Source organism: Caretta caretta, chromosome 23 (genome assembly GCF_965140235.1).
Source record: "Caretta caretta isolate rCarCar2 chromosome 23, rCarCar1.hap1, whole genome shotgun sequence".
Lineage (NCBI taxonomy): Eukaryota > Metazoa > Chordata > Testudines > Cheloniidae > Caretta > Caretta caretta.
This window is the reverse complement of record NC_134228.1, coordinates 3,293,738-3,307,149: the sequence shown is the minus strand read 5'-3', so window position 1 is coordinate 3,307,149 and position 13,412 is coordinate 3,293,738. Positions and strand designations below refer to the sequence as shown.

At 55.0% G+C, this 13,412-nt stretch overlaps 2 protein-coding genes across 3 annotated transcripts; both read left to right on the top strand.

Moving 5' to 3' along the window:
• Positions 1–86: 86 nt before the first annotated feature.
• On the top strand, positions 87–9,413 carry LOC125628141 (F-box only protein 27). Of its 2 annotated transcripts, none has more exons than XM_048832960.2 (6): positions 87–726; positions 1,472–1,583; positions 3,013–3,108; positions 3,778–3,916; positions 7,484–8,146; positions 8,860–9,413. In XM_048832960.2, the coding sequence occupies exons 1-5, from the start codon at positions 411–413 to the stop codon at positions 7,619–7,621; spliced, it is 801 nt and encodes a 266-aa protein (XP_048688917.2). In that variant the 5' UTR covers positions 87–410; the 3' UTR covers positions 7,622–8,146; positions 8,860–9,413. The 2 variants fall into 2 exon arrangements, with proteins under 2 accessions (XP_048688917.2, XP_048688916.2); XM_048832959.2 differs by having other exon boundaries at positions 8,857–9,413.
• Positions 8,020–13,267, top strand: MRPS12 (mitochondrial ribosomal protein S12). Its single transcript, XM_048832965.1, has 3 exons — positions 8,020–8,146; positions 11,375–11,474; positions 12,674–13,267. Exons 1-3 carry the CDS (start codon positions 8,123–8,125, stop codon positions 13,084–13,086), a joined length of 537 nt encoding a protein of 178 aa, XP_048688922.1. The 5' UTR covers positions 8,020–8,122; the 3' UTR covers positions 13,087–13,267.
• Positions 13,268–13,412: the final 145 nt, after the last annotated feature.

Genomic DNA, 13,412 nt, shown 5'->3' with positions numbered 1-13,412 from the left:
GTGCGGGGGGGGGGACACCAGGTGGGAGAGCGCTGTGCGGGGGAGTGGGGCAGGAGGTGAATGGGGAGCACTGAGGAGTGTGTACAGGAGGAGGGGCAGCAGGGACAGTGCGGGTTGGGGACGACGCCGATTTACACCAGCCGGCGATCAGACCCTGCAGCTGGGCTGAGCGGAGAAGCCGGACCTGGGGGCGTTTCCCGCATCCTCTTCCAAGCAGCCCCCGGGTTGCAAGGGGAGAATCCGGTGCTCGCTTTGCACCCATGTAAACGAGAGCCGGGGAGAATCCGGTGCTCAGTTTGCAGCCGTGTAAACGAGGCCAGGGCCGGCTCCAAGGCGGGGCTGGGGATCACATGAGCGGATGCAGCGAGGAGCGGTAGCTGGGCCTGAGCTAGCCAGGCCGCCCCCCGACCATGGGGCAGGCGGCGAGCCGGGCTCCCCCGGCCCCACCGGACCCGGACCCGGACCCGAACTCGCTGCCGGACGAGCTGCTGGCGCTGATCCTGAGCTGGGTGCCGGGCCGCGTCCTGGTGACCCGCTGCCGGCTGGTGTGTCGCCGCTGGCGGGACCTCCTCGACGGCCCCACGGTGTGGCGGCTGCAGGGCGAGAGGCGGCCGGGCTTGCGGGCCACCCTGGCGGCCGCCCGCCTCTGCCTCCCGCCGCGGTGGAGCCGGATCTGCCTGCTGGAGCCCTTGGGGCGCAACCTGCTCCGGAACCCCTGCGGGCAGGGTGGGTGCCAGCCCGGGGGCGTGGGAGAGGGATGGGGGGGACTCTATTGGGGGGGCGAGGAAAGGGGGAGGATTAGGGGAGGGAGGGTGGGGATTGTGGGACTATGGGGGGGAGTTATGGGGGGCGAGGAAAGGGGGAGTAGGGATGGGAGGGGACCATGGGAGAGGTATAGGTGGGAACACGGGAAGGGGGTGGAGAGAGTCCAGGGCAGGGGACACCACAAGAATGGCCATAGTGGGTCAGACCCATGGTCCATCTCTCCCAGTAACCTATCTTCTGAACGTGCCAGGTACCACGGGGGGGGGCAGAGGGCATGGGAGGAGGGGGAACCAGGTGGGAGAGCAGGAGGTGAATGGGGAGCACTGAGGAGTGTGTATATGGGGAGGGGTATGTGGCATTGGGGGGGGGCAAAGGAGAGGGAGCACCAGAGTGGGGGAAGGGGAGAAAATTATCACTGGTGAGGGAGGGGGTGATGAGAGGGCACTGGGGCAAAAAGGTACCTGGGGGTCTGGCAGGTGTGAAGGAAGGGTGTCAGGAAATGGGGGGGGGGGAGTCTCCCTCCTCCCCAGCAACCCCTCCTCCCCAGATATTTATTTCTCTCCCGGTTTATTTTCGAGAGCCAGATTAACCCACTCCTCCCCCTCCCCTGGGAATGGGTGCCCACCAGGGCGTCGTCCCCCACCCCATCAAACCAGCTTCCACCACACCTTGCCCCCCCTTCTCTTGACGCATCGTCTTCCCACAGATCAGTTCTGTCACTGGCAAGTGGAGCATGGGGGCAATGGCTGGATGGTGGAAGAGAACCGCTGCCCAGTCGAGGACGCCCCGGCCCAGACCTGCTTCGTCTCATCCTTTCAGTGAGTCTATCCCCTGAGCCTTCCCGTTTGCCCCCCAGCTTCTGTGTGCGGCAGAGAGCTACCCGTTCTCCAAAGGCCAGTCCGGTCCTGGTCTGGCGTGTGCCCCTATGAATCCAGAGTCACTTGGATCGACCCAGCATAAATGAGACCCAGAGGTGCCAGGCCTGAGTCTGCCCTGCAGCTTGTACTGTCATGTCCCAAATATATGTACACACCAGTAACTCCGGAGTGGCTCTGGATTCAGGCCAGGGCTACGCTACAGATTCCTGCCGGCACAGATCTGTCGGTCAGGTATTGGGAAGAGAGCGGTGCTAGCAGAAGCCCCCAGTGTGGATTCAGTTTTACAGTACGGACGGACGGGGGGAGAGAGACTGTGTGTGTGTTTTGGGGGACAGAGAGTGTGTCAGCATGCTGTCTTCTAAGTTCAGACAGTGGCAGAAAGCAACCAGTCCTGAGGCAGGGAAAGGGGGGAACCTTGGGATGTCACTTGAGGGATTATGGGACAGCTCCGGAAGCCAGTTACAGCACAGAAAGCCATCAAGTGTGTACACTGGCCATAGAGCGCTGTGCAAATAGCCTTACGGGTTTTTTTGCAGCGCTGCAACTGCGGAGTTTCTGCACACAAAGTGGCTTGGCAGCGTGTACACGTCTTCCGTTTGCGTGCAAAACCCTGCTTTGCTGGGCAGAAGCTTGCCAGTGTAGACAAGCCCTAAGTAAATCTGGAGTCACTTCAGGGGGGTCGCTCCGGATTTGCAGCGGTATAACCAAGATCAGATGCAGGCCCTGACTCTGTGCTGCCCTTGCGTTATCATGACACACGCACAAACACACGCTACCCAGGTGTCGGTATCAACCCAAGGTGTCTGGCAGGGGAGAACTGGGAACGGTGTCCCCCCAGATTTACGAGGCCTTCTCTGTACTGCTGATTTGCCCTGCTTCCAGCCCCAGGTGTAGCTGCCCCTGCCCCAGAAAACTCCTATAGCAGACATTATTTGCACTGCAGGAGCTGACCCCGTGAGTTCAAATCATGGCTTATGGCAGCGTTGCCTGTCTACACAGGGAGCTGTATTGCAGGAGTGCCCGGAGGCTTGAACACCTGAGCTCTGTTTCTGGCTCTGCTCTGTGACCTTGAGCAAAAACTACTTCCTCTGTCTGTGCCTTGGTTTCCCCTCCCACCCTTTGTCCACTGTGTCTACACCGTGAACTCTTTGGGACAGCGATTGTCTCCTCCTAGAGTTCATCTTGACCTGCCAACATGTTAAAACCACAACTGCCCTAGCTACAGTCGGATTTCAACACCTGTCCACTAATACTCTTTTTTTCCCCCCCAGTGTCCACAGAGTCTGTGCAGCGCCCAGCACAATGTGGCCCTGATCTCAGTTAGGTGTGATTGCAATATCTCATTAGGGTTTCCTTTTCCCCTCTGTAGGTGGTGCATCAAATCGCAGCTCGTAGATCTTCTAAAGCAGGGGTTGTGGGAAGAACTGCTGGATAACTACCAACCGGAAATCTACATCTCCGATTGGTAAGTTTCACCCTCTTCTCCCTAGAGGCCTTAATGGTCTCCTGCTGAAAGAAATGTGTTTGTGTCTTTGCTCCTGATTTCTGATGTCCAAAATAAGACACCTGCAGTTTCCTTTATTTCTAGTTATAGGGGCCACCTGTGCCTCAAAATCAAAGGGTTTGGGTTTGTTTTGGGGTGGTTGGTTGGTTTGTTTTTTTTTTTTAAACCTTAAAAATATCAGGCCTGTTGAACCTTCTTTGATCTCTTTTTTTGCTGGAGGTCCCCTTGGAGGACCCAGAGATGTGGGTTTGGAGCCCTCTTAGTCCTTAATTAAAGCAGTGAGAAGGGCTAGATTTTTAACAGTGAGTTTCTCCAGCCCAACTGTTGGTTGGGGCTTGCATCAAATGCATATTCGCAGGTTGCGTCTGTTCTCAGACTTGCTGGCTAGGATCATAGACGAGCTGCCCTGAAGTTGCTGGGCTAGACAAGAACAGTGAATGAGGATGTTACGTGCTTGGAGCTAAGATGCTGGTGCAAATCCCCTGACTGATGGGGACCAAAAACGCGGTGGTGCTGCATGTGTTGGATTTGGCTATGTGTGTTCCCAGGATTCCTGTTACCTTTTATGTTCGGGGGCCTGTGTCCTGTCTCCCTCTTGCTTGTTCCCCAACGTCTGCTCCCATCCCCCAGGTGGGGCGCCCGGGAAGACTGTGGCTGTGAATACTCCATCTGCGTCAAGCTCCTGGCTGCCGACGGAAGAACTGTAATTGCTGAATTCCAGGCCAACCCCGATCCCATACAGCAGTGGAACGACGCACGGTATCACCAGGTGAGCCGACTCCGTTGCCAGCTCTCTGGGAACATTAAGGGACAGGGAGTCAGGACGCCTGGGTTCTAGAACCGACTCAGCCACTGGGTTGACTTTGGGCAGGTCACTTCCCCTCCCTGTGCCTCAGTTCCCCTGGGAAAGGGGGATAACCATACCAAGATCTACTGTGAAGCGCTTTGAGATCTACCATTGAAAAGTGGTAGGGATGAAGTGGGCGTAATTTGTAAAATTATGTAGGTTTTATTACGGAGGAGCGGAGGTGCAGGTGGCGGCGGCAGAGAGAAGAATAGAACACGGGTCTCCTGACATCCAGTCCTCTATCCATTAGCCCACCACAGGTGACAGATGGCTAGGGCTAGTGGGCGTTCAGCCCCTCTTTCCCCACCCCCACCCCAAATCTATTCCTGCCTGCTCCACTCGGCAAGCAAAGCTCTGTATCCAGCTGCACCAGGGCCAGGAAGGAGGCAGGAATGGCCCCACCTGTGCACGGAGACTCGTGTTCCATGACGCTCTAGCGCTGGGGTCCCCAACTCGGTGCCTGCGGGTGCAATATGCTATTCCCACAAGAAAGGTTAGGGACCGAATGGCTAGGCAGCAGTTCTGCGGAAAAGGACCTAGGGGTGACAGTGGACGAGAAGCTGGATATGAGTCAGCAGTGTGCCCTTGTTGCCAAGAAGGCCAATGGCATTTTGGGATGTATAAGTAGGGGCATAGCGAGCAGATCGAGGGACGTGATCGTTCCCCTCTATTCGACATTGGTGAGGCCTCATCTGGAGTACTGTGTCCAGTTTTGGGCCCCACACTTCAAGAAGGATGTGGATAAATTGGAGAGAGTCCAGCGAAGGGCAACAAAAATGATTAGGGGTCTGGAACACATGAGTTATGAGGAGAGGCTGAGGGAGCTGGGGTTGTTTAGTCTGCGGAAGAGAAGAATGAGGGGGGATTTGATAGCTGCTTTCAACTACCTGAAAGGGGGTTCCAAAGAGGATGGCTCTAGACTGTTCTCAGTGGTAGCAGATGACAGAACGAGGAGTAATGGTCTCAAGTTGCAGTGGGGGAGGTTTAGGTTGGATATTAGGAAAAACTTTTTCACTAAGAGGGTGGTGAAACACTGGAATGCGTTCCCTAGGGAGGTGGTAGAATCTCCTTCCTTAGAGGTTTTTAAGGTCAGGCTTGACCAAGCCCTGGCTGGGATGATTTAACTGGGAATTGGTCCTGCTTCGAGCAGGGGGTTGGACTAGATGACCCTCTGGGGTCCCTTCCAGCCCTGATATTCTGTGACCACTGCCCTAGCGGGCTCCTCTGAGTTCTACAAGCTGCTGGAGTCGGGCCCAGACCTGTGGGACGGGAGTCACCGTCAGCGCTCCCTCTAATTTTTCCCACCCATGTGCGGAATGAATTTTGTGATGTGCAGGGTGGATTTGATTTCAATCATGATTTAAATCACTAGTCAGGAAGACTCCATTTAATCATGGATTTCTACATAAAAGTGCATTCTTGTTGGTTGTTTTATACATATTCTTCACAACTCCGAGACAGACGAGACCCAAATTGGGTCTCTTTTATGGCCTGCAGCCGTTATAGGCTTTCCCTTCTAGTGAGAGAATGGTATGGTAGATCTCAGATCAACGAAGGCTACACTCAGAAAGACCTCAAGACTTCTGGAATATGCTGCTCAAACAGTTTCACTTTTGTTTCTACTGCCTCTCCCTCCCTTCTCACATTTAGCTCCAGACTTCTTCTTCTTCTTGTCCAGATCTATTCCACCCCCAACAACCTTCTATTCATTGAACTTTTTGAAACTGCACTCTTAGAGAGAGTTAAGGGACTGACTGTGTGTACATAAATTTGCAGAGGGACAGTAGGGTTGAGGCCTGTTATTTCTCACCTCTATATATTTATTTTAAAACCTGTTTGCTGTTAACAAGCATGTTACCTCTGGAGACACAAATCCACAGTCTGAGAACTGCAAAACTAAGCATCTCTGATGGTATCTTCTAGACTGAGCACTGAGTCCCATTGGGTAGATAGAAAGATTAAATCGTGGTGGTCAAACTTTTTGGCCTGAGGGCCACATTGAGGTTCCCAAACTGTATGGAGGACCGAGTAAGGAAGGCTGTGCCTCCCCAAACAGCCTGGCCCCCACCCCCTTCCACTTCCCACACCCCCTCAGAATCCCCAACCCATCCATCCCCTCTGCTCCTTGTCCCCTGACTGCCCCCTCTGGGGACCCCCTGCCCCTAACTGCCCCCCTGGAACCCCACCCCCCATTCCAACCCCCCGTGCTCCCTGTCCCCTGACTTTCCCAACCCCGATACAGACCCCTGCCCCCCTGACAGGCCCCCCGGGACTCCCACACCTATCCAATCCCAGCCGCCCTCCCCACCCCCCGAACCTCCACCCCATCCAACCGCTCCCTGTTCCCTGACTGCCCCCTGGGACTCCCTGCCCCTTATCCAACTCCCCCACCCTCTTATCACACCTCTCAGAGCACCAGGACTGACAGCTGCGCTGCCTGGCCGCAGCCAGCCACGCCGCAGCACCCTCTAGAGCACCGGGGCAGGCCGGCGGCTCTCGCAGCCACGCTGCCCGGCAGGAGCTCGCAGCCCAACGTGCTGGCGGCACGGCGAGCTGAGGTAGCAGGGGAGGGGCCGGGGGCTAGCCTCCCCAGCCACGAGCTCTAGGGCCGGGCAGGACAGTCCTGTGGGCCAGATGTGGCCCACGGGCCATAGTTTGCCCACCTCTGACCTAAATAATCTATACAGAAGCCCCGGGAACCCCATAAAATTGGGTCCCTAATTCATGAACTATTGGAGCTCATTTACAAAACTTTTCTTAAACATGACATGAATATATTGTCTCATACTATAGAATGAGAATTTATAATCCCTATTCCATGATGAGATACATTATAGCTCAAAGATATCTTAATTAAAACTATCTTTAGATAAGTTTTTTCCTCAAAAAGCATTTTATCAAAAAATCCTTTTTTTTTTTTTTCTTAAATCATTGATTTTTATCCACCCTGGTTATGTGCACCAATATGGAGGTGATGTGTGGGAGGGGGCTCAGGGCTGGGGCAGAGGGTTGGGGTGCAGGGGTGTGAGGGATTTGGCTGGGGGTGTGGGCTCTGGGGATGAGGGGTTTGGGGTGCAGGAGGGTGCTCTGGGGCTCCCTCCAGCCCTCTCTCCCCGCGGCAGCTCTGGGGCTGGGGCCAGGGAATAGGCGCCCATCCCCGGCCATGGGAGGTTCAGGCCACCCCTCCCACGACCGTGGCTGAGTTAGGGAAGGGGTGCCTTGGCCACGCCCTGAGCACCTGCACAGAGCTAAATAGGTTGCTGCACGGCCAAGCACCTTACAGGGAACTTAGGCCACCACTCTGGGGGGAATGTGGGACAGGCCTGCTCTCCGACCCCCCACTCGCTGCACAGTGGCTATTCCGTTTTGCCCAGCCCCTGCTCTGCAAGAATATCTTCACCAGTCTATGTAGCCCCGACTTTCTCTGGAGCACATGGATTTGTGACAGAGTCCAGAGATCAATTTGGGTTCCTTTTCCTTCCCTCCCAGGTGTCCTACTGGTTCAGGCAGTACGGCCGCGGAGTCCGGTATGTGCATTTCCTCCACAAAGGGAAGGACACTCATTTCTGGGCAGGACACTACGGCGCACGGATCACCAACTCCACAGTCATGGTGAAGCTCAGCTGAGAGCCAGGAGCGGGTCTCCACGAGTCTCTCACGCAAGCCGGAATGATGATCTCCATTTGCCGCTGCGAGCTCCTCTCCTGTCCTAGAACAAATCAGAGGGGTGCGTCTCCTTTAAATTAATATGCCTCTACGCTTTTTCGGTCCGTTCTTTCCGGCCAGCCTCGTCCTGTACAGGACAAAAGAGTACCGTGGCGACTCTTGAGGTTCCTAGTGCCTGTGAACCTGCCCCTGCACAGCAGAAGCAACAAGTCTTTAAAGATGGAAACAACTGGGCTTGTGCCATTATTTGTGGGGCTTTGGGATTGTGCCATCGGAGCATGAAGGGGTTAAAAAAATAGTTCTTTGAGGTGGTTTTTTTTACCACCGTGAGGAGAAGTTGTCAGATCTTCTCTGCCACGTTTCCGTTTGGAAGCTGCAGAGATTTGGTTTGGGAGCTCGCTGTGTGTTCTGTTAACGGAAGAGTTTTTTCTGCCAGCTGATGCCTGTGGCGTTGCCTGTCTGATGTGTATCCAGATTCACAGGCAGGTGAGCAAAATACCCCTCCGTCCCCCCCATGTTAGTTAGATTGCATGGTTCTGGGGAAGCGGGGGTTAGAACCCAGCTCCTGCAAGCTTCAGGTAGTGCAGCGCTCATGAGAATACCATACAAGGCAGCCCTTGGACAAACGTAAATAGCTGCTTGTTGATTGTCCCGGAGTTTATGGGGAACGTAACCTTCAGGTCTGTTCTCACTGCACTCGGATCCCAGCAAAGCCAGCGGGCGTGGTAGACGCTCAGGCCTTTTGCTGACATAAACCAAGGGTCAGCTTCTGAAGTGTGTAAATCTGGAAAGACTCCAGAAGAGTGACTCCAGATTCACACAGGTCTACATGAGACCAGAACCGGGGCCTAGCAGTGCTTTGGTGCAGTTCCCTCCCCATGGGGGGGGTGAGGGAGGGGGGCGATGTGGACGTAAGGCAAAGTCTACTCTTGTACTAACGCATGATCATGGGGCATGAGAAGAGGGTTGTAGGTGGAGCCACAGAACCCACTCCCAGCAGGGGTGGACGGGCAAGACCTTTCTAGGGGACTGGGGTCTAATTCCTGCCACATGGCCCAGCGACGGCCTTCAGTGCATCACCTTGTCCTGCATACAGCCATCGGGATGGGCCTTAGCCCTACTAGTAAAGACAGGCCAGAACCACTGCTGGTATAAACCAGTGTCCTGCCATTGGTGTCTTTTCTCTCTTACACCAGCAGGGGATACCGTCCTGTTGACCTGGAGGCGTGATGCTGGGGGATCTGGTGTTCTCTGTTACCTGTCTCAAAAACCCAAATTCTGCCCCCACTGAAGTCCGAGGCTCTGATTCTCCTACTGCTCAAATGATTGAGTGAAGAATGAGGCCTGCTGACTCCAATGGTCTTAAGCCTGGTTTACACCGGAGAGATAGAGAAGGGACTTAGGGTAGCTACACAGTCCTAGCACTGAGCAACCTCCCAGCCCATTCCCTTGGTGCGGAGAGAGCTGGAATGGATGGTGGCACTTGGAGCAAGGCTGCTATTGTTTAAAATGATCCCATGGGCCTGGGCTGAAATCCCTGGTAGGTTAGTTACTGAGAGAGCTAATGGGTTTCCTGTTGGTCTGAATTGTTTTTATCAATAAAAGGGTATGGAAGTTTTCAGCTGGTCACCAACCAGAAAAGAGGGGCCAGCGAGTATATGAGCTGTTCAGTTTCAGAGGGCTCTGTCCTGAAATGGAATCGCTGAATATGACATAAGCAGCTTGTTAATGAAGATTAAAGTGCTTTTCTGAACAGCATGTGGTGCGGGTGCTTTCAAGGAGAGGAAGAAACGTGGGGACCAGGCACAGCTCAGAGAGAAGGAGGCAGCGGACGGGAGCTTGCAGTGGGGTGGTAATTAAATGATGCCGTCTGGGGGCTGTAGGGGAAGAGCTCTCCCCCTCTGCCTTCTCCCTGAGTTTGTGCTGGGCGGCCTGGCCCAGGAGGGGTAGGCAGCTGTGCCCCCAGTTCCCTGAGCAGCAGGGTGCAAGCGGCTGAGAAGCCAGCGGAGGAGAGGCTGCTGCCCGGCATGCTCAGAGAGGGGGGCGAAGCTCAGGATCCTGCCGGGGTGCGTGTGACGCCTGAGACAGCTCTGCAAGACACGTTCCTCCCAGGGACGCTGGCCGGGGCAACTAAAGGCCCAACCAGCGGTGGGGGGCAGCTGCCTCGGTATCGCCCGCTGGCAGCCAGTATGGGGCTGGGTGGGGCTAGGGCCCCATGGCTCCCAAAGCCTTCCCCAGGCAGCGAGCGACCCAGCCCCACGGGCCTCTCCCCTCCCTCCCACGCTGCAGTGGGACAAGCTCCGGCCTGGAGAGGGGAAGAGGACGTGGCCTGAAGCTTCCCACAGGGACTCGGCAGCAGAGCTGGGGATAGAACCCAGGAGTCCCGGTTCCCAGCCCCGCCCCCCGGCCGCGCTGCACGGCTCCGCACGCAGGGCTGTGACGGGTGTGCGGAATGACCCTTGCGCTCTCCCGTAGTTCCCCACCATGATCCCGCCTCCGGGCTCTCCCCGGCCAATCAGAGGAGGGGCAAGGTTCCCCGCGCGCTGACCGCCCCAGCGCGGTGGAGGGGCGGGGCTCCCGCGTGGCCAACCAAGAGGCGGCGCGGCCGGAGCCAATCAGAGAGTGGGGGGCGGGGCCGAGCGGCGGAGGGGAGGGGAAGGCAAGATGGCGGCTGCGGAGTGAGGTCAGTGTGGATGGCGGCGAGCCCCTCCCCCACCGGTTTCTCTGGGGGGACGCCTCCCCCTCCCCCACCCCACATCTGAAGCCCGGGTCAGGGGAAGACCCCTCCCGTTCCCCTGCCAACTCCCCCCCCCTCCCCGGTCCCCTCTCTCTCCCTTCCTTCCCCCCAGCTGCCCCTCGGTGGTTGTGGGGGGGGGGGTTCTCCCCCCCCCGCCCCCAGCTGGAGCCCTAACTTCTCGCCATTCTCCTCCAAGCTGCCCCCTGTGATTGGCAGAGGGGAAAGGATTTCCCACCCCCCTCCCCACTTAGTGCCCCGCCTTTCAGCCGCTCCCCCCTCCCCCAACAGCTGCTCTGGGGCTGGGGAGAGGGCCCCGTTTCCTCTCCTCTTCGTGGTCCCCTCCTAGCTGCTCCTGTGTGGGTGTTCCCTCCCCTCCCCCCCCCCCCCTTTTCCCGCGCTGGTGCCTACCCTGCTCTTCCCCTCCCAACCACTTGGGGGCGTAGGGGATTTGTACCCTCCCCAAATCAGCTGACTTGTCCTGCTGAAAAATCCCACACCCGCCTCCCTGCCTTGCCCCCGTTACTGTGCCCCCTTTTTCAAAACCGTTGTCAGATTCCCAGCCGTGGTGGGCCAGGTGTGTCCCCACACAGGTAGAGAACAGGCTAAGCCTTCCACGCACATGCACCCCGGGACCCTTCAGCAGGCCTCAATCCGAATCTGCTGTAGGAAAGTGGGTCTGTGACTCTGTTTAGTGCTTGGCAAAGGAGCAGCTTTGTAACCTGGATGCGTCATTCTGCCTAGGAACTGGGCAGAGGCTTGCCAGACTCGTGCCACGTACAGCAACAAACCCCTGTCAGATAGTAACAATTCTCACTCGCTTTTCTTCTGGGCTAGTGATTTTAAAATGATAAGCTCTGTAGTCAGTTACCAATCCCATAAACCATCTTGTCTCACTTGACTGAGACCATGCCTATCAATGTGGTAGCTGGAGTTCCTGCCCACCAGAAATATTAACTTCCTGTTTTCCTTTCTTCCAGGGGACTTGTATTCATGGTCTCTGGGGCTTTAGTGAGCTTTTAATGTGGAGAATGTCATGCAGGGGTTTCCTGAGGTTGCTGGCACCACCTCTGAGATGGAGTACGTATCTGTTTCTATTCATTACTTTGAGTCTGATTGATTCTGGAGTGTTGCTCTGTATTGCTTTGCTATGCAAAAAATGCATTTAGCAACTATACTGGCTCCCAGTCTTCATAGAAATATTGGACTGGAGGGGACCTTGAGAAGTCATCTAGCCTTTCCCCCTGTGCTGAGGCAGGATGGCAGGCGTAACTATCAATAGACCTTCCCTGGCAGGTCTATTGGTGGTTTTTAAGCAAAGGTTAGACAACGACAGGGATTCCACGTCCTCCTTCGGTAACCTGTTCCAGTACTTAACCATGCTTGGAGTTAGAAAGTTTCTTAATATATAACCAAAATCTCCCTTGAAACGAAGCTGATTCCTTCATGTCCTCCCCTCAGAGGAAATGGAGAACAATTGATTAGTCATCTTTATAACAACCTTGTACATATTTGAAGACTGTTATCCTGTTCTCCCTCAGTCTTCTCTTCTCTAGACTAAACATGCCCAGTTCTTTCAGCCTTTCCCTGTAGGTCTTCTAAATCAGTGTTTCTCAAGCTTTTCAATACCAGGGACTGTCTTGATGCCTCCTAAACTGTGTGAGAGAGATCTCCGGGACCGGCGCTGCTACACGGACTGGTCATTGGGAAACTCTGTTCTAAATCGCTTATCGTTTTTGTTGCTCCAGGAACAACCAGCCAGGGAACAGGAAGAAATAATCCTAGGGCTGCACAATTTGAATAATTGGGCAGGGGTTTATGCCTTTCTCTGAAGCACGGTTGGGAGGCAGGGTACTACGGTCCTATCTAGCATGGCAAGAGGTGGGATAATGGATTAGAAGGATGTCTGATGCTATACTAGATAGCACAGCATGAGACATAATCCCTAGTGGAGAGAGCACTAGAGCAGAACTCAGGAGACCCAGGTTCTATTCCTGGCTCTGTCGCTGGCTTGTGGAGTGATCTTGGGCAAGTCACGTGCCTCCATGTGCTTCAGTTTCCCCATCTGTAAAATGGGGATGACGATGCTAACCTCTTCTGCAAAGTGCCTTGAGATGTACTGATGAAAAGTGCTAGGTAAGAGCTAGGCATTATTATAGATGGACCATTGTTCTGGTCTCCTACAGGAATAGATGGACCATTGGTACAGAAAGGGATGCCAGCTTGGATTAGTCGGATTGTTCCCAAGTGGTAATTAATGAAACTTCTCTTCCTTATAGGTATCAATGCTTTCCCTCATGCCTTCGTACCAGGGAGATGGCCATTAACCCAAGCTCTGGGCCAGCTGGAAACCCGCACCATGGCAACCCTCAACCAGATGCACCGTAAGGGCAAGCCAAAGTTTCCCCCACCCAAACTCGGCCCCACCTTTGGCAACCCCCAGGTCAAGGGCGTGGTCCTTAAGACCATGATTCGCAAGCCCAAGAAGCCCAACTCTGCCAACAGAAAGTGCGCCCGGGTGCGGCTCAGCAACGGCAAGGAGGTGGTCTGCTTCATTCCCGGAGAAGGTCACAACTTGCAGGAGCACAGTATTGTGCTGGTGGAAGGTGGAAGGACACAGGACTTGCCTGGGGTAAAGCTCAAAATAGTGCGTGGGAAATATGACTGCGCCCATGTTCAGAAGAAGAAATAAGTGCCTCCGCGCTGAGAGGTGTTGTGGGATTGTAAAGTTCCCGGCATAGTAGGAAAGGAGTTTTAATCACGTCTTTATTTGTATCATGGCAGATATCCTCCAGAGACATTACTACTTGCTCTCTACTGTTGTGAAGTATTTCCATGCAGACCATGCTCATTAAATTCTAACTCGTCTCTGAGAGACAGGGTGGATTTGTGTTCTGAACAAGGGCTCTGAGTTGTAGTCTCAGTTCCCGGAGGGTATGAGGGGGTGTCTCTGGCTATGGGGTCTCTTTGGAAGAGTCACTCAGGCTCGGGGGGAGGGAGGAGTCTCTTCCTCTGCTC